Source organism: Nymphalis io, chromosome 2, assembly GCF_905147045.1.
Source record: "Nymphalis io chromosome 2, ilAglIoxx1.1, whole genome shotgun sequence".
Classification (NCBI taxonomy): Eukaryota; Metazoa; Arthropoda; class Insecta; order Lepidoptera; family Nymphalidae; genus Nymphalis; species Nymphalis io.
This window is the reverse complement of record NC_065889.1, coordinates 2,153,507-2,175,838: the sequence shown is the minus strand read 5'-3', so window position 1 is coordinate 2,175,838 and position 22,332 is coordinate 2,153,507. Positions and strand designations below refer to the sequence as shown.

Below are 22,332 nucleotides of genomic sequence, written 5' to 3'. Positions count from 1 at the left end.
TAAAAATATATTTATGGAATATCCGTTCAATGGTCGGACCCATTGGGTTTTTCTTTTTTTTTGCATCTACGCCGCGCTTAGATAAACAATATAAATTAAAGTTAGTAAGTTTATTAAGCTTTATTATGGTGGTGATTTTTTGTCGTTCTTAAGTTTTAAATTAAATTGTGTCAAGATACCGTAAAACAAAAAAAGAATGAAGCTCGGGACAGGAAATGAGTAATTGAATTATTTCTGTAATTTAAGTTAGTTGAAAACGTTAAAAGGTTGCAATCTGTTCTGGAAGTAAAATATTTTTCGGAAAAATAATTGTTATATATAAAGTTATCCTGTGGTTATATATCTTAGTAGTTAGCATATAATCTTAATCTAACTATTAGACTACAGGGTAATGGGTATAAAACCCAAGTCGGTCCAATAAATGAATATCTGCTTATTCAAATCCCATTATCCCAAAGGAATGTAGCCAACAAACTCAAACAGCACACATGCGCTCATAAAATAAATTTCAAGATACCTCGAGTACTGTAACATGACGCTTCAAATGTGCGTTTATGAGCCTTAAAAATGTATTTTTGTATTTAAGATTAGTTGTTTCGCAAGTTAGATTAGACAATTCGCATAGAATAATCGTATTGAAAACATTATCGGAAGTATCACAGAGCATATAACTAACTTGTTGCAAAAGTCGTTAACTGCAATCGCTAAGTAAGTAGCAAATAGTTAGTAGTTCAGTAACTCGCTGTATTGATAAGCCGACATGTTTTAACTTGTTCCGTGTTGTATTTATTATACCAGCAATTGACTGCCTCGTTGGTCTAGTAGCTAGATGGCACCCGGAGGTCCTTGGTTCAATTCCCAGTTCAATAAAAAGTTATTGGGTTTTTTTGTCAGAAAATTCTCTGGAAGAGGGAAGTTTGTACACACCCGTGCCTCGGAAAACGTGTAAAGCCGTTGACTAATCTCTTTTAAGATTGGCCGCCTTGGCCGAAATCGCCCCGGAGGACCTTATTACCAGCAATTGATATTATTGAATATATTTTTCTTATATGCTAGTGAAATGTAACTGTTAAAAGTACTAAATAAGTAATTTATCATAATAAGTAACGAAGGTAAAGAAAAATTGCCTTTGAAATATTTTAAATTGATATTGGCAGAGATAACTGTAAGTCTTTGAAAGAAAATCATAAGATTTTTTAGATATTATAAAACAGCATCCACGCCGCGTCCGTCTTATAAAGACAACCTAATAGATTTTATAGGGATATATATTCGTTAAGGTTTGTGTAAATTGGCTGAAATATTATGACGATTGTTGAAGATGTCGAAAAATTCATGGCAATTGATAAATAATGTATTAAGAGTGGGTATAAAGCAAAATTGCTTATCTTTTATTTGATTTGTATGGGTAATACCAGTTCGAATTTGAAAAGAAAATATTGTTTGTAACATAATATTTTCAAGGTTTGATCAAAAATATGAAACAATAAAAAAACACGAAATGTCCTCAAATATTTGCATTTGTACTCGTTATTGTGACAAAAACGGGATAATTAATTATATTTACAAATAATCACGGCTGCCATTATAGATTTTTTGTAAAACATTCGTTACATTTTCATAAATAAAAAAAAATCGACAATAAGTGTTTATAAAGAAAGATAGCCGTGTCCTGCTGTCCAACGTCCTCCATGCGAACTTTAAACAAAAAAATACCTAGGCATAAAGATAGCTCTTATCCATATAAATCAAGAGAATTCCAGCTCAGCGCTCGGTGACATTTCAATCGTGGAGATTTAAGATATAAATCACAAACGTTTTCTTACCCTTCGTTACACGACTTTGAAATATTTTATTTACAAACGTGCAAAGGTATCCGTCATTTTATGTTTTACAAAAATAACATGTGTTCGGCTACACGTTTTGCTATTGTTATCTTTAAATACTATAGAACAAAGTCGCTTTTCGTGTCTAAACATTTGTTCGCTAAATTGTCTAAAATAAAAAAAATATATGGTTTTAATTATTGCTTAGATACATTATTCGGCAAAGTATATATATATCATGATCATACAATGATGATGTCCTCCCGTAATGTTTCGGCTACAGCGGTCCTACTCAACGGAACATAGCGAAATGAACCGACTTATTTTAGTGCATAAATGAGCAAACATAGATACTCTCTGAGGGAATATTACGTCTGTCTCATTACGGCAATCCGACGATATCAGAGAAAGTTAAGGCGAAGGAACGTGCATTACGTGCTTTCGAAGGTACGAGAGTATGTCACGCTAACCTTCATATTCATATTGAGATTTTTTGCTACGGGTTACTGCTACTGAAAATTACATGAGAATTTAATAGCTTCTTATTGACCCAAGCCTGGATTTGAACACAGAAGCCACGAGCTAGTCACATTTTTGTTTTTTTCTCGCAGCGGAAACCTTCAGAAAGGTACCCGGGTCCCATAGGGGTGGAACCAGGTTATGTGGGATTCTTACCCACTAAAACCACTGCGATGACCGTCCTCAGCACGGATTGTGGTTGGTGATTGGCTGCGGGATCGTGATGATCTGTTCTCCGCTCGTGGCTCGGCGGAGCTCTCCTCAACGAGCTAGTCACTAGATCAACAAGTAATTCGTCACTACCCACCAGGTAATATTATTCGTAGCATTTATCAACTTGCTAGTCAACAATATAAAAATAATAATTCATTAATAGAAACTGTTTGTGTTTACTTAATGAATTCAGTGTAGCTTTGATTATTATGGTATAGCTTAGAAGTTTGATAATTTTTTGTGCACATCGATAATAGCACAGTTCATTTCGAATAACCTTTTATAAGAAATTAAAAATGTTCGATAATGTTATAAAACTAAGATAACATTTTTGTCGAAAGAGATAGTCATGAATAATATATTCTGTACATAACACTATATACTTTGTCTCGCAATGACTAAGAACTGGCGTTGCGCCAGACATGTTTACAAGAAACACACTTTCGCTAATAAAGTGTACTAAGTTACGGCAGATAGTGACCTGCACAGCGAAGATTAACTTAAATTGGTAAAATTCAATTCAAAAATCCTACACAAAATCTTAACAGTAAGGTACACTATGTAAATATCTCGCTGCTCGGCAACGGCCCCGACCCCTCTTAAGGTGATGGCTTCGTGCTTAATCCATAATGCTGTTGCAGTGCGTGTGTTGTGGATATACATGTGTCAGAATTTCATTCGACATTCCTCATGATATGTTTCACACCGAACATGAGGTGAATTAGTAACAGCCAGTAACAGTCCCACCGCTGGGCTAAGGTCTTGTCTTCTTTTAAAAAGAGAGTTACATATGTGGAAGATTTAAATTCGACTAATACAGGTTAATATGCGATGATTCCCTATCCCGCTCAGTTGAATAAATTATAAACACAAATTAAGCACATGAAAAATCACTGGTGCTTGCTTGGGTTCGAACCCGCGAACTTTGGTTCAATCATTGAGGCGTTCTAACCACTGGGCTATCACGGCCATCAATGCTTATTCGGTAAATGAAATACATTAAAAACCCAGTGACACTTGACCGAATTCAAACCCACGATCTTTGGAATCTAAGTTGTATCCACTTTGTCATATCGGTATTTGAAATTGGAGAAAATCATTTCTTACTAATCTTTATTATATTTTGTTTTGAAAACTTTGTAAGTTAAGTAAAACTAAAGTTTTAAAACTAAAAAAAGCTCTCCAAAGTCCGTAATAAACACATTTCAAAGTTTCGCGTCTGTTCATGATACATTATTCATACAATTCGTGACATATTTCATTTGGTTTCGAGTTATTAACTATTTCTCATTGTAGTAAAGTTCTTGAAGTCATGAAAAGAAGTGTAAAATAATAACATTTTATATTTCATTTTTTTCGAAAATCATCGCTATTAACTTCGACGTTCGTGGATTGGCAAATAATGTCTATAGTAAGTAAGTAAGTAACAGCCTGTAAATGTCCCACTGCTGGGCTAAGGTCTCCTCTCCCTTTTTTGAGGAGAAGGTCTATATTTGATTATAATTTATAATCTGTTGTGAAATTAAAAAAAATTTAAGGATTGAAAAAAATGTTTTCAAAGGGTTTTTAAATGTATTTAATTAGTGATTTTAGGTGAATTAAATGCGAAAATGATTTTGTTTGTTTATTTATTTATTTATTTAGTAGTACTATTAAACCGAGCATTATTTAATTTTAAATACACGTTGTCACAGAAAAAGAAATTCGTCAAAACCCCCTTCTCCCCCCACACACACATGCGGGCAAGGCCACGGGCAGAAACTACCAACTGGTATCGAATAATGAAATTAAATTTAATCAAATTGCAAGACCAATTATTACCATTCATAGAACCATGTCATATGTAATAAATCAAAAGTCACACAACGCTGGGTCTCTCTGATGTATTGACTTTTATTCTCAACGAAGGCCAACTAAGTGCGGTCATATTGTCAAAGGGATGAAGTAGCGATTTATAAGGAATATGCCTATAGACTATGTAACCTCAATTCGTTTACATACTTCCAGTATATTTGGAGTGTTACACAAATATCGATATGGTTTACAAACAAGAACCTTTACACATGAGTCAAGCAATACCAGTCCATATTTCAATTACATTTGAGGTATCTTTCCGTTGCAGGTCACTTTGATTGACATTTCGCTACAGTGATAACGAGATCGAAGCTACGAAGCTTTTATCTTTAAAGAAATAAAGTCGAATATTGTTTGTCAAAAACAGCACTTTCACTGTGAATTATGCATGAAGATAGAGCCTTCCGTGGTTTAGTTATATTTATTCAAATCTCACAAGGATGTTGTGTAGTTAATCAAAAGGTATGTAACTTTATTTACAAAATAACAGTTTTTATAATATCGTCACAGGGGGACATTACATCTTAGTTCCCAATGTTATGGCGACCATTTACCATAAGGTGGCCCATCTGCCGGTTTGCCTTTTTATTTCATATAATATAATATATTATACATCATTGATTCAGTAAAGTTAATTTAAGTGCGGTCACGTATCAAATCAAATCAAGTTATACTTTATTCAAGAAGGCACTCACATGTACTTTTGAACCGTCATTTTAAAGGATTAAATATAAAGCTCGGAATGTATATAAAAAGGGCGAGAAATTTAGGTACTCTTTTTCACAAAAAAAGAGGGCGGGTATGTAGGTGCGATGAGTCATCTGCGCCATCATTGACCGCGAAAACCGTTAATGTCAGATTATCCTATGCCTTAATTTAAGCCATGCATATTATTCATTGTTTAGCTAATAATTGATGAGTGCGTAGTACATACACCCAAATACCTCTAAAGCAAAAAAAAAAATGAAACAAAGAATTATTTGTCCCAAAAACGTGCAATGTGTTTTGATAAATTCAAATTTACTTGATGAAAATATAACGAGAAAGTCCGGTTTATATACCACTTGGCGGTAGGGATATATGCAAGCTCGTCTGGATAGGTACCACCCGATCATCAGATATTATACCGCCCAACAGCAATATGTAGTATCTATGTGTACTGTTTTGAATGGTGAGTGAGTCAGTGTACAGGGACAAGGGACATAACATATATAGTTCCCAAAATTGGCGGTACATCGGCGATGGACGAAATGGTTAATATGTAAAAAAATCTTCGATTCTATTCGCGGCGATTAACAATACCCCGAAGTTTCGTATTAAAAATAAAACGATTAATATACACTTCCTTCTTTAAATCAGCTAAGAAAGTAGAATTTAATTCAATTTAAACGCAAGAACTTCCGTACAAAGCAAGTCGTTATTTAATTCGTTTCAATGCGAAAATTATGTGCTATTTTATAAATGTTCTTAACTTTTCTAATTACTGGTTGTGATTAGTTAATTAATATTCCTTTATTTTTTTCAATTAAATTTCCTTGGCGGGAAATGAGTAAACATTCTAGATCGAATTCATAAAGTTTAAATAAGTAAACCTGTATTTGTTTGATGATCATATTAATCCACCGACACACAACAGACCTTTGTGGTGGAATACTCTCCAAACTTTCTCCTTAAGAAGCGGAGTATTTTAACTAGCAGTGGGACATTTATATTTGTTACTTTACTTTTTTCTGTTTTAAATAAGAAATAATATCAAAATAAATTGCGTGTTGCAACAGTTCACGTTAATTATTTATAACTATTTTCTATGTAGCTTTGTAGAAATAAAAATCTAATAAACAGGACTTCAATCAAATGCCAAGTATATAAAGCCACGCTCAGCACGAGGTAATTTCTCCAGCAAGGCTCGTATAATACAACAGTATTAAATGTTTGATGCGAACCAGATGGAAGCCCCCTCGCCTCGCTTCAAGTTAAGGTTAATAACATATTGCACTCATGAATATTTTATAGTGGAAATAGTTTTCTTGATACGCGTAATAGAAAATTACGGGAAAGGCGTAAATCATATTCCCATGATTATTCATGTAACATGATGGTACTCGGTTGGAGCGGTTGCAGTAAATTGGGTGAACATGATAGTTTGTGATTTATATTTCTACTTAAAAATGTATTTGGCTGGGTTATATGTTAAAGGATATCGGAAACCGTTTTGTGCAGATGGTATGAATAATCTAATTTCACTAAAATTTTGCTACTTGTGTATCCACCAACCCGAACTGAAAAAGCGTGGTGAAATAAGTTCCAAGCCTTCTCCTCGAAAGGGCCTAAGCCCAGCACTGGGTTATTTACAGACAAATGTATCATAAAAAATTCAACCTTGAAATTTTGATCGAGCCCGAGATCGATTACTCATAGCAGCACTACAAATAATTAAAGTACGTGAAAAAATTGTTTTTTTTTTTGCGTCAAAAACATTTCACTATCGTTACACTAAAATTCGACAACCGTTATACATATTATATTTATGTTACTTTGACTGCCTCGTTGGTCTAATGGCTTGATATAAAGCCGCAGACCCGGAGGTCCTGGGTTCAATTCCCAGGTCGGGCCAATAAAAAATTATTGGGTTTTTCTGTCAGAAAATTCTCAGTAGTAGCCCGGAGTCTGGAAGTTGGAAGTGTGAACACTCCCGTGCCTCGGTAAGCACGTAAAGCCGTTGGTCCTGCGCCTGAACTCTTTCCGGTCGTGTCGGATTGCCGTCCTATCGGATTATGAGAGTACGGAATAGAGAGTGCACCTGTGTTTGCGCACACACTTGTGCACTATAATATCTCCTGCGTAGTTGGCTAATCTCCTTGAGATTGGCCGCCGTGGCCGAAATCGGTCTGGAGGACATTATTATTATTATGTTACTTTATAACATAATATGAACTTGTAATATACATATGTAAATCTTATATCACACGAGTCAAAATTAATTCAGAAAAATAAAAAAAAACGTATTACACTCATTCCCAACGTAATCAAAGCAAATACAAACAGAAAGTGAATACGTTCAACATAGTTTGCCCAACGGTTAGCTAAAAGAACGAACAATGTTAATTTATATGTATTTTTTTAATATTTTCGTTCCCACGGTGAACTAATTTGTAAACAAATCCCTCCAAATTATTTCTGTTGGCACAATTTTAAGGCAAGTACACACAGCGAGCAATTACTGTAAAAGCAATTCTTGCCTTACGGTGTACGCTATTTTGTTGCGTATATCCTAAAGTTATAATTAATATAGTCAACGTCACATGTCACTTTCTGGCAAATCACGAGCGTGTTCTGTAATGTGTTTGTACTTACAGTACTACAGATACAAATCTAAGATAAGAACACAACTGCACAATTGTTGTTAATGCTGTATAGTCTAATAGTAATTACTTATTTTTATTAGTACGTGGCTAATCCTGGTCCTGTATCCCCCAGATCCAAATAGTCTCGGGGACTTTCTCATTGATAGCGTCAGCTACATTCTTGACCAAAAAATACATAACTCTTTTTACTTTACCCGGACAGAGTATTGAGGTTTATAACAGTGTGAGCTCTTCCTGATTGGCCATAGTCAGTCCGAGTACGGACCTCGATTGTTTACCCATAACCCTTTCCTCGTCGGCAATTGAAATTTACGGTTTCTAGGAATCTAATCTAGTGTGCAATGAATTGTCGAGGAATCGCTGACAGATAGTACAATTTATATTAGTTTTGGAGTCCACCACCAATGTTGATAATGTAAGAAAAAACCCTAGATTTAGATAATACTGCAAACAAATTGTGTATATGATTCTTTTGGGTGTAAATATCAATACAATTTCAGTCTTAAAAGCCAAGGTCAATTAAAGCCATGGTTGTATTACTAATTAAAACCAGAAGTTAGTTTCAGTGTGAGATGCTAGATGTCACGCTTATGTCAACTGCCAATATTTAAAAAAAAAATATTCACAGAAACAATGTCGTTGCATCATAAATAACGAATTACAATGTGATACACATTATTATGTCACGATCATCAAAAACCAATACAAGTGTAACGACTATCTGATAACTTTCATTTCGGCGCGGCGCCTGCGCACGCGCACGCATTCTTACGTCACGCTCGGGTTACCACACTACGATACAATTTACGATATCGGTACAATTTATTGATAAATTTATAGGGAACAATAATCCTAGTAGGGATCTCTTGTAAATTAAATATAATTGATGTTTTATAAATATTTTTTCACGTAAAAATGTTTTTCTAGTTATGGATATATTTCGTTGTACAACTTATAAACGAATACTTACAAATACACTTCGCCCTACTGCCCTATTTTTTTATGTGTACTCAATAGTAATATTATACTGGTTTTCGTCTTGTGTTTGAAATCTGATCATAATTATTATTGAAAAGTTGAGCAATCACATATATTAATTTTGAATGTTAGTTTTTTTTTCCATTCTCATTTCTAACAAAAAATATAGCGCTGACGCTCGTCAAGCTACCAAACAAAAACATCTGTTAACGAACAGAGGAGGTTAAAAAACTATAAGGAGGTAATACATAAAATCCAACTTATAATTGATTCTTAATCGTTAAAAGTTCATTCGTTCATCATTCATTTCATTCTTCCTCGAGACATGGTCAAGTCGCAATTAATTTGTGGTATGCATTGTCGGTTCGGGAGAAAATGGCGTCTTAAATATCACCGAAGTTTTTACCGAAAGTTTTGACATTAAATTTAAGTGGTTTCATATATAAGTGCAATTATTATGTATTAAAAATTAATGTATATTACTTCAATATTGTTTATTTATTCTTATTCAGTATTCTTATTCAGTATTGTTCGTTGTACATAATATAGCAACACTATCTACAAATTGCAAAGAATATGTATATTAAAAGTTTCTTTCTCCATATTTCTCCTGCCTCCTTTATTGAAATGGACTTTAAGTGCAACCAAGTCGACAGTCACTCTACTGTCAGACAGCAATAATTTGTATTGCTATTTTACTGTTTGAAATGTAAGTGAGCCAATGTAAGCAACAGTAATCATAATATTTATTTAAGATTAATGCTCAATGCTTTTATTGAATGCTGACAAGAAAAGAACAGTCTCGTCGAGATGAAAGGCGCAATTAAATAAAATGAAATCACTATACCTTAACCTAGAAAAAGTCAATAATAAAGTATGAAACAAATAATTCATTTGTGTAAAAAAATGTAAACATACCATTTTACAAAATGATATTCTTTAAAAAAAATTACTAAAATACATTACTTGAAAACGATATTTTATCTTCATATTTTTTTAATTACTGAGGCGAACGAAACAAATACATTTTTAATTATACAATTGATATACTTTAATATATTAAGACATATCATATTAAAGTCGAGTTATAAACATTATAAAATAGTAATATTAACTTTGTTTATATGTTAATACAATTACATAACTCGTTAAATTGATTATAAATACAATTACAAATATAGATGATATATTTTACCTCATAGAACTTACTGATTTTCAATAAATTATAATTAAGAAGTTCAAATTACAAGCTGATCCTCTAGAACAAAAGAATCAGTGATTTTCCGTTGCCTTCGGGCTCGTGATATTTTAGGAGTTATTTAGACTTGGAGCCTGCGATTGTTCCTTCAGTCGGTTACTTGACTTACTGATATGGATAATCTGCAATATACAGCGCGGAGCACTGCGATGGCTGTAAGACTGTCGGCAGTCGTACAGAACTAAATGTGCAGCTGAAGCTTACTTTCAGATAAGAGATCTGGTCCCTAACTCTCTTAAGGAGGCTTAGCTGAGATTATAAAATGAGAAATAATATAAGAATTGCATTTTACATCCAACGAAAATCAAGACAGAATCTCAAATTAAAATATTTAAACCTAATCGAAAGAAAAGAAACAGATTAATTAAAAGTTGGTAATTTTTATTATTAAATTTATTAAATTTCAAATTTCAATTTACATATGTTTCAATTGTTTGTTCAATAACAAATGTGGGTCAACTAAATTCGAATCGTATGAACTTGAATACCAAAAAACAATTTGCTCTTAGCGAAACGACGATTAACAGCTAGTATGCAAAAACATTACAACTTAATATAAATACATTTCAATATACTGTCATCGACACACACTTTTCACAGTTTCACTTATTCTCTATTTAAATTATGCGCTGCATTGCATCACTGTAATTATAGCTTATCTATGCACAGGACAGGGCCCGAAGACACTTTCCCTGCTATCACTGAGCTGTCTATATCAGCTCGGGGTTTAAACACCGTATTTATAAAGAACATGATAAAGTAAGTAAAAGGTGTTTTTATAAATCATGGATTCGAAAATGGCCGCTCAAAGGTTTGGTAGCAATACATACATACATATATAAAAAAACAGAGAACACAGTATGTGTGGCCCTGTGTGTTTTTATGTATACTATATAAACTTAAGCTGAGATAAAGTCCGCAGTCGGTGATTTTGTATATGTTATATTAGTCCTGCGCCTGATCTCTCTCCGGCCGCGTCTGATTATCGTCCCATCGGGATATGAGTATGAGAAAATAGAGTGCATGCGCGTGTCACACTTGCGGACATTAATATTATCTCCGAATATGTCTAGTCTCCGAGATTGCATTCGCAAATATTCGTCTAATATAGTTAAACTTTATTCTAGTTGTCGTTGCCACTTATTTAAAGTAAGCCTTCAAATATGTAAACCGCCAAAACAAAGGTGACTTTCAAATTTGAATCAAATAAAAGTTTCCAAAAATAAATAAAAAAAGTATTACAAACTATACCGGGTAATATGGAATACACCTACAATAATAATGCTTCTAACCATTTCGTATTTTCGCCACAAAAGGTTTCTTATACCACAGTAATCAGCGCTGAACTAGGTACATAGTGAACCTGTGTCTAGTGTCCTGTGACAAGGGTATTCTCTACGGCATCGTTTTTATTTTCGTTATATTAAAATAAAATTATTATAGATATTATTTATTATTATTGTATTATGTATATTTATACAACAATAATTGTATATTATTCGACGCGTCAATACCTAAATGGTGTTCTTACCCGCTCGATTTCGATAAAATTTAATGTTGATATTGGAGTTTCCTTATGTATAGTAAGACATAGTAATTTGTATGTCAATCGCTTATGTACTCTTAAATAAGTAACGTAATTCCACGTGATTAAAATCATGGCTTACAGCTAATGGGATGTGTTTAATGTTATATAAGTTAATCCGTGGCAATCCATTAATTTGAAAGCTTAATTATGGAATTTATAATAAATTGTTAATGTGCAAAACTTATTTTAACGTTTCATTCATCCTTTTGGTTTTTAATCCTTTATAATATACGAAAACGGAGCGCTGAATTTTTAGTGACAGCCTGTGAATGTCCCACTGTTGGGCTATAGCCTCCTCTCCCTTTTTGAGGAGAAGGTTTTGGAGCTTATTCCACCATGCTGCTCCAATGCGGATTGGTGGAATACACATGTGGCAGAATTTCACCGAAATTAGACACATGCAGGTTTCCTCACGATGTTTTCCTTCGCCGTCAAGCACGAGATGAATTATAATCACAAATTAAGCCACGATCAACGGTTAAGATTCACGCGCTTTTACCACTGGGCCATCTTGGCTTTATTTAAATTGATCTTATCTAACTTATTCATCGCTATCTGAATCGACAGCTAAATAACAAAGACAAATATACTAGTAGTTAAAGATATAAATATTTAACAATGAAAGATAGATACACGTATACAACTCTGCGATCTATCATTCCCGGCAATCTAAATTTTTTAATAACATTTACCTTTGTTAATTAATAAATAATATACATGACATTATTATAATAATAATTATATTTATATAAATTAATATTATAATAAAATATAAGGATACTAAGTTTGCCATCTCATTAAGATATTTCTTCCAGGAAAAAAGAAATAAAAATGACATTTTTGTTTACGTCGGTTAAAAAAAATTTATTTAAATATTATTCATGTATAACTCAAAATTGTACTCCCAGCAACACCAGACAGACAGACAGTTGCGATTCAAAAAATCAACATATAGGTTATGAAATCAAATGAAAATATGCTTTATTCGAGTAGGCTTTTACAACCGAGAAGAACTGGCAAGAAACTCAGTAGTTAAGTACTCTTTTCGAACACAAAATTATGTCAGTTAGAATTCAATTTACATATGTATATCCCGCTTGAATGTCAACAAGTACTAACTCCACGCTTTTTCATCATCCATATAATCTTGAGTAATATGTCTGTATTATTAACTTTTTTAACAAATTATTTAAACTTATTTTACGGTTAAGTGAGGCTTAACCGCGGTTAAGGCTATGTGTTCACGGTAGCATGCGCAAACGATACCGTGGTTCTCCTCCTCCTCCTTATGACGTAAAGAGTACCGTTGGTTTTTTAGTGGGTATTCAATGCCAATGACTATGGGCGTTGGTAAACACTTACCATTATGTGGCCCATATTCTCGTCCGCCTTCCTATTCTATAAAAAAAATCCGATGTTCGGGGTACACTCGGCGCCTTGGACACCGGCGAGCCCTACATACACCCCCCACTGTTCCCATGGGGGAAACGCGTATTGCGTTTATCCAGCGGTAAAAAATGGCTTATGAGCGTTAGTTTTGTCATTTTCTCAAAAATTAGAATCTCATTGTAATACCGCATCAGTGGATGCTAGTGCTTACACCTAAAAATTTACTGATCTATCTGCTTTTTTCGTGACGTTGAAGTAGATTTGACATCCAAATAAAAAAAGGGGGAAAATGGTTTTGACTGCAACAGATGTATACATACTTTATCATATTATTAGTATATTTTATAGGTTAATAAGAATATAATCAAGTTAAACTTTTCAGTCTATTTTAAGGCGGTACTAAGGTTGAAATATCCTTGATTTTACAAATCGATGGTCACCCGGGCGTAAGCCAGTAGCGCGCATGTCGATACGTGAAAGTATATAAAGGTTACATAACTCGTTTATTATCATCTTTATTATATATCTCTGTATATAACTGTAATGGAATAGTTTTTTGAACTATTTAAACAATATATTTTATTTTTATTACGTATAGATAATGTTTAATGTGTATGGGAGTACGTTTATCACTCAAAGAGATAATTTTAATCTTATATATAAATCTGGATGTGTTGAATGCTGAATCAAAACAAAATTGTATATTTTCAAATATATTAAAACGGCTCGAAGAGAATATACATAGGTATATATACAAACTCACTTAAGGAATAAATTAAAACTTCCGAATTGCTTACGGAACTTTAAAAGCAACACCCAATTTATTTTCATTCTTATTTTCATTCGAATTGTTACGGTCCTCCAATTGTCATAAAGCTGTCTATGGACAAAACGACCTATCACTACCACTACCAATTTTCTTTACTCAACTTAAATTAACACTTAAACACCATAATCAAAATGAAAATAAAATAATTTTCGCACATTTTCAATTCCAAATTATAATGTTTAATCTCACGCTATTGTAAGATTAACTCCGGTATTCAATATAATAATGCACCCACACGCAATCCGATTCTAAACGAGATAGTATCTATGATTTATCACCTTAGCGATACCCAGGGGTGCAAGCGACGGCCAGGGCTTTGTAACACCATCGAAATGGCAATATGTGATAGAGACTGGACCGTGAAGCGCTTCCTGGAGCAGGGAGGAACAAATTTAAACAGTTATGGTTCCTAGAAAAACGGCGCCGCATCAACCTAAGCATTCTTTAAATAAAAGACTGTTTACACTTACGAGTATATTTAATGATTGCAATCTAAATGATTTTAACTTATATTTTGAAAAAAGTTATAAAAAATTAAAATAAATAGCTTAAGCCACATAGTGTGTGAAGTTTTATAAAAAAAAAATAGTAATAAAACTTTAAGATTATGAGTTTCGACCATAAGTCTATTTTCGAATGTGTTTGCAACGAGCGCAATAATGCTTTATTGTAATATTGTCGTACTTGGATTTGCTGATATACTTGTGAATTCCTTCTTTAAGGGATAACCCTTTTATATTAAAATTATAAATATAATTAGTTATCTTTGGTTTTTCTTTGTATCTGTTTCATTGGTGGCACATATTATAAATACATAATTAATTGTGTTAAGTATATGAATCTGCTGGTAGTTTAACTATTACTTATTTTATTCCAATTTTTATTAGTTTTACTTTCTATATATTTATTCCATAACCACAAAACTTTTTAATGTTTTACATCTTCCTGGGCGACCATTATTTAAACATAAGATTCAATTAAATTGAAAGGAACATTTGCTTAAAAAGTACCAGCCCTATTGATAACTGCGGCTCTAAACACGCTATCATTAGATAATAATGATCTATGCACGTCTTGATGCTGCGATTAGGATCTTCCAGCGGTGTCTATTTCATAGTTGTGTGTTGAGGGCACGCGTAGGCAGATCTTATGCAAGTAACGGGTCATTTTGCAAGTTCAAATCATTTGTAGGTGTTAAATGACCAATCATAGAGACCATTACGTTAGTGGACTACAATAATCGAAATTGCGCCCGCTGTTTATGAGACAAAAGATACTACATACATGTTATTAAAATTAAAATACGCTTTATCGCATAGGTTCTTACGCTACCGGTTCCACCAATAGCATATTACCATTTATGATTCCTACTCTTATAACCTTTTGAACAGTCTTGACTGATAATGGTTCCCTAGACAATGGGGAAAGCACGCTATATTTGTAAATCTCACGTCATAGACACAATGTTAAGAGGCGTATGATGCGGCGGAAAATACTCAAACGAACAAGCGGCCCAAACATTTCCAACTCTAAATTAAATCTTCGTGTCGTTTACAGTTAAACCCGAATTAAAATATATAAAACTTATTGCCCCCATTGGTGAATCGGAATTATATATAAAATATAATATATTATACTATATTAAATTTTAATTTGTATTCAGTTAAATCCTCGATGTAAATAAAGTAACAATCTGTACTTGAAAAGGTTTGAAGCTTATTCCATTTCACCTGCTTCATAAAAAAATAAGATATATCTTAGTTTAAGTTCGTCCCAAACTGTCTCATGTAATGTCATATTCCGATGTTGTTGCAATGCTTGCGTTAATATGATATTCGAGTAGATAAAGAAAGAACAGGATTATGAGGACAGACAGGGGGAAGCTGGGATACCCTCACTTTGTCGTATTCACTAGCGAGAAAATGACAATCGTAGTAGTTTTAGTGGGTATGAATTCCACCGGCTTCCCCCCACGAAGTGTCGAGTACCTTTCTGAAGGTATCTACGGCATAAAAAAATTTAGAACAGGTTAATGTTTTAAAGTAACATCGTTGCCTGTCTAAAAATGTCTGTTGTCAGTTATAGATATCACATGACATGGACACCCACGATTTATAATTGGAATCAGCTATACCGTTGTATACCCTACGTTTTATGGAACAATGTCGATAAACGTATAAACCAGAAAACATTCACAAATGCTTCACTTAACTATAAACGGTTTAAATATAAGAATGAATTTTCACCACAAATGAAAAAAATATAACTGTTGTATCTGACGAAATTTTACATTTGATTTTGGAAAGTGAAATCAATATGGTATGAAGCCATATACCAAAAAAGTTATGAGACTTCATGTGGTATACGATATCGAATTTTGGTTATTTACATCATCCATATTTTGACTACATCAGTAGTTTTTAGTTGAGTTCTTAAGAGTCTAGTCACTCTTATACATATAGAGTAACTTGAGGACTTTTCAAAGAAAAAAAAACATAACGCTGTTTGTACGGAACTATTTAAACCTACTTTTAGTATCCACATGAACAGCGCATGCGCCGAAAGCTCTTAAATGGCATTAGTTAGTTAAAACTGTGAGTATCTCTTCATTACAATAGTAACTGTTATAAGAATTATTTATATAGAATATAATGGTCTTACTTATATGTTAAACTATGTTTTGTCTTTTTCTTTCGAATTTCAAATCAATAATGACAGAAAAAGTGAAATCAACTAAACCGTCGTTCAGCAACATTCATAAGGTCAAAAGTCACTGATTTGCTTCTTGATTGGCCTCTATTGGATAATTGTTTATGACATTTTAACGTAAAGCCGTTTGTGGTGGTGGTTGGTGGCGCTCTGCATCTAAATCTCCGGTACGTCATGTATAGGTATTATTCAGATAGTACTTGAGCGCACATTTATGCACCATTATAAATCCTGCGTAGTTAGCTAGTCGCTCTTGTGAATGGCCATCGCGGCCGAAATCGGCCAGAAGATCATTATAAATTGTTCATAATTATTATTATGAAATACTTTGTATGAAAGCTTACATCAATTGTAAGAAAGAGACAACGCTATATGACCTTAATTTTAGATGCAATCTTAGGTCTGCATATAAAGTTCAAGGCGGACTCGTAACTTAAAATAGCAATTCCTTGAGACCAAAATATCAACCATTCATTTAAAACGTTCGGCTATTAGTTATTGTGAACAGGTCTTTATTATCATACTTATGTAATATCAACCGTCCCTTTTTTCCAGGACATTAAATTATACGAAATATTTTTTCTATATATTTGCGCAAATTTTAAAAGCCATATTATCTTTTATTTATAAAAAAAAATGTTTTGTCTTCATTATTATCCTGGTTTCAACTCTTATTTATGGGGGGCACCTTACAGTAGTGTCATTAACAGTATGTAAATATGATGTTTACCAATTACTCATTTAAGTAAATATACGTGTATGTCCCAAAGCTATGTAAATATACTCGTGTATATTTACATAGCTTAGATATGCTCGCGTGTCCTATACACGCGAGCTTTATCGACCGCAAAGCTCTGCTAGTGATCGGAAAATATAACTGCGTTACGAGTTTTACGGGGATAAAAACGTTTTTTTCTATTAAACTGGAAAAATCATGCTTTTATGAATTTCTGACTAATTATTTCCGACTTTTTTTAATGTTATATGTCGGACATGGGCCACCTGATGTTAAGTGGTCACTACCGCCCATAGACGTTGCCAAAGTAAGAAATATTAACATTCCTAGCAACGCCTGTTCACTAATATTTTTTGGGATCATAAAAAATAAGCATCTTCCTAATTCTTCCTATTGCTGTGTTATATTTCTAACAGCTTCAAAGTGCTTGGGCGCTGGTGTTACAATCAGTTCGCACATTTGCCTGACTGCCTTCATACTTTAATTAAACAATAAAAAAGTATTTTTTGATATCGCTATTCAGACGTTGATGTAATTAAATCTATTTCTACTAATATTTAAAAAAAATTCGCTTTAAAAATTTCAACGCAATACGATGAACTCTCGCACATAATCGTATTTTTTATCAATTAAAGTATTTTAATCATATTGAGTTCTTTTTTAAATTAATTTATTTCTGGCCAGTATTATACGAAAAGTAAATTTGTCTACTATATTAAGTATTATCTGTAATACAGGTTACAAACTGCGTTTAATTTGTATCTAACAAATATCGGTTTAAATTCAGAAACTCGATTAATTTATTCATGTTACAGCTGCGTTATTCTGAATCTCAAGAGAAATTCCAATTTCGAATTTTGTAATTAAACTTTAGGACATGTATCATAGTTTTCAACTATTCAAAATACATTCAACCTTATTTATAAACGTTGATTAGCAGATGTTTACTTAAATTTATTTATTTATTTGAAATACTGATTTCGTTCTTTCTGTCATTAGTAAGAAAAAAAAAATTCAAGAGTCGATCGTTTCAGTCCCAAGGCGTGCAATGAACTTACGCATTAAAATCTTCTGTACACAAACGTTCCTTTACATTTTTAATTTAGCATCCGAGGTTTAGACTTTTTCTGGTTTTCTGTTCTAAATTTGAAATCACGTTTTACATGGTTTACACCTACATACATATTTAGCTAATACACGTTTACGAGATGTAAAAGGAAATAGAAGTCTGTCAGCAAAACGATCCAATAAGATAAATTTTCAACATTTACAACAAATGAAAACATTTGAAGCTCATGTTGAATAAATATGACGAAAATTAATGTTGAATGAATCGCGATTTTAATTTTATATGATATTAGATGCGTCACGTTGCTTTGCTTTGAGATGTTTTTTTTTTCAAATATAGGTAGGCGGACGAGCATATGGGCCACCTGATGGTAAGTGGTTACCAACGCATTGTAAGAAACATTGGCATTGGCATTTGGCATTGACATTGGCATTGTAAGAAATGTTGACCATCGCTCACATCGTCAATGTGCACCAACCTTGGGAACTAAGATGTTATGTCCCTTGTGCCTGCAATTACACTGGCTCACTCACCCTTCAAACCGGAACACAACAATACCAAGTACTGCTCCTTTGCGGTAGAATATCTACAAAGCCCTACCACCAGTAAGGTATGCAAGAAGGCATACTACGCGGTACAAGATTAAATCGACTAATTACGCGTCCCGGCTTCGCACGGGTGGAAAAAGAATCTACTTATAGCCTGTTCCAATCACAAGTGGAGTAAACCCAAATAAACAACTTTGACACCGTTATCATTGGTCACCGATATCAATTGACGCGACATCATTGGTAAAGATCTTGAATATATATGATATGCACTATGGATAGGCGAAAAATTGCGTTTTCAATGTTCTTGAAGTTGTAATCTGAACTTCGAATGTTTAATTACAGTGGTCATAACTAGTTAGTGGAATAGTAATTTTATTATGAATAAAGGTTAATTAATCAAGAACTGTTTATAATGTGTAATACAGCATAACAATTAGAAAATCGCATGCAATATGTAAATCTACGATTTGTTTACCTTTACTTCTACTCCGATTGGAATAGGGATATATAGGTACGATTTCCTTGTGGAAGGGCTTTGTGCAACCCCGTCTGGGTAGGTAACACTCACTCATCAGATATTCTTCCTCCCATCAGCAATAGTTAGTGTTGTCGAGTTTCGATTTAAATGCTGAGTGGGCCAATGTAACTACAGGCACAAGGGGCATCTTGGTTCCCAAGGTTGGTGGTCCAATGGCAATGTAAGGAATGATTAATATTTTTTACAGCGCCATGTCGGTCTTTTGGCGGTAGCTCATTAACCTACCTATATCATAAAATAGGTCGTTTATATAATTGGACAAATATTGTACACATTACAACATACAATTTTTTTTTTTTTGGGCAAAGAACCTTCATGCAGGTCGCTCACCAAAGATTCATCACAGTCGAATGAATGGTTTAACAAATTATGCAAGGCGAATACACAAACACTTAAGTATATACATAAGTAAAAGAAAAAGAGACAAAAGCTTGTAACAAGTCATTTTAGATTTTTATATAAATAGGATTTTATAATTTAATGATTAGTAACAAACAGACACACATATATATATATACTTGTAAATATATTTCACACATATTTCAGAGTGTGATGTATTAGTGGTATAATGCAAACAGGTGTGTGTAGGTAGTACCCCTTCATCGTTTATTCTACCGCGTAATATTAACCCTTACCTGCCTATGAGGTAGCATCTCCCGGCTAAAGAAACAGTTCAGTATTGAAAACTACATTGCTTTTACAGGCATAGTTCAAGGGTTATAATAGACTACGTAATATATGAAATTAAAATCGATGATAATTATGTTGTCCTCTTCCTGGTTTGAAGGTGAGCTAGAAGAAGCCACATTTGCAGTGTAAGGAATGGTTGACCTTTCTTACAGTGCCCAAAGGCTGGGTCTAGGAGAAGCAATAGTGCTAGCGTCTTATGTACAATGCCACAGGACAATGTTTTAGACGGCGTGTTTGTTTTTTTTTATTTGTAATGTATAGTTTGTTTTTATTTTAGTTTTAGTTCTAGAATATATTAATAAATATCTACTTGCAGTTCGAAGCCGCTAACTACATTTGGTAAATATGCAAGTTAGCCATCTCATCTCATCTCATCTTGCTTATCCTTGTGATATATCAGTGCCACGTAGTTATGTAATGCATTAAGGGTTGATGTTATCAAAGGTTGTAGTTTTCAATTAGAAACTATTACAGCACGCAAAAACAGGTAACCTGATAAATATTGATGATATAGGATATATAATCTGGTGTACGTTAAAGTGGCTATTAAGCGACTTTACCAAAAACTGGTTTATAGTAAAAAAATCTTACCTCTCGGAATCCATGGTGGGTTTAAAGAAAATCCAGCTTTACAAGTGTTCTGGTCTTCTGCAAAAGAAAATTTTATGTATTAACAATGGTGTTTTTTCCTCATTAGGTACTTAGTTGATTAATACGTAAATTTCAGTCACATTATTTAATAAAAATCTGTATTTATTAGATAATTACAACTTTTTTGATAGAAAATCAATATAAGTAAAAGACTTGATGTCCCAATGCTGGGCTAAAGCTTCTCACCCTTTGATCCTGCTCGGATTGGAGCTTAATCCACCAACCTGCTCCAATGCGATTTATGGCAACATTTCCGTGAAATTAGACACAAGTAGGTTTTCTAACGATGTATTCCTTCACCGCCGAGCACAAGGTGAATTATAAGCGCAAATTAAGCATATGAAAATTCACTGCTGATTGCATGGTTTCGAACCTGCAATAGTCGGTTAAGATTTACACATTTTAACCACTGTACCATCGCTACTCGAGAAAATAAATAAAACAAAAACATACGTTTTGTAAATTGAATATTACAGAATTAAGCACCACTACACAGAAATTAAAATCTAACAGAATACACAGTGTTGCAATTTGATTTAAAAACCAGGAATTTTCAAGACAAAGAGTTGCGATTTTTTAAACTGCCACCAGTCAGCTAGAATGGCTCGTTTCTGTGTGAGAAACGATCTTATCTCACACTCACACTAGGATCCAAGTAACTGCTGTGAGCGTTTCGTTTTTCTATGTATTTGAAGATTTTCATTTTAAAGACAAAAGGCAGAATGCGAATTGACCTAACTATTAAGTTACCTTTTGATAATAATAATAATAGTTTTAATAAGTATCTGCTCACTTCACACGGGCTTCGGCCCGTGAGTACGACGTAAATCCTGGCTCTAAGCTGAGCTGTTAAGAATGACAAAATAATAATAATACTTTATTGTTATCCATATCCATGATATATGCAGTTTAATTTTTATTATTATTTTCTATATCTTTACTTTTATTATAAATGCGAAAGTAATTCTGTTTGTCTTTTACGCTTTCATGTCTACCACTGAACCGATTTTGATGAAATTTGGTATTAAGCATCAAGAAGAACATAAGCTACTTTTCATAAGAACCTCTCTCCCCAACAATAACATCTCCCCCTTAACGAACATGAGGGTGAAGCCGCGGGTGAAACCTTATTCTTCTGTTAAGCATCGTGTACAATTAATAATAGCGGTTCAATTCATAATGTCAATGATACAAATATATTTCACACTTATATTTTTTAAGCTTTAGAGCCAATATTTATCAACATTATATGCTTTTTGATAATTGTCTCTAAGGGTTCATGGTGCAAGTGTAAGTATGCGGGTTCTTTATTATAAAAAATCCGTAAATTTATTTTAAGTGAACACTGTAGTTCTAGTTTATATGCTAAGTTAAAACGCGAAAGATAAGACTGGTCGAGCCATGTTATAATACGAACTAAATGGATCTGTCACAGACATACACTCGCCGGTTGCATAGAAAGTTTGAAGGATTTTTTGTTTAAGAAGTGTTGCCGGTGTAGTAGCAGATAGAGCTGAGTAAATGTTTACGAACGTGCGAACGTTTCACAGAGCCTCAGAGAACGTCAGC

General features: G+C 33.4%; 1 protein-coding gene across 3 annotated transcripts in view; it reads right to left on the bottom strand.

The window, feature by feature from the left end:
• LOC126777380 (uncharacterized) overlaps positions 1-22,332 on the bottom strand; it is a 143,630-nt gene that overhangs the window by 9,797 nt on the left and 111,501 nt on the right. For 2 of the 3 annotated variants that reach the window (XM_050500427.1, XM_050500435.1), the window contains one exon: positions 20,704-20,760. In XM_050500427.1, coding sequence (XP_050356384.1) covers positions 20,704-20,717 — 14 coding nt within the window. In that variant the 5' untranslated portion in view covers positions 20,718-20,760. The remainder of the gene's footprint in view (positions 1-20,703; positions 20,761-22,332) is intronic. The other variant, XM_050500440.1, reaches the window with a different exon arrangement.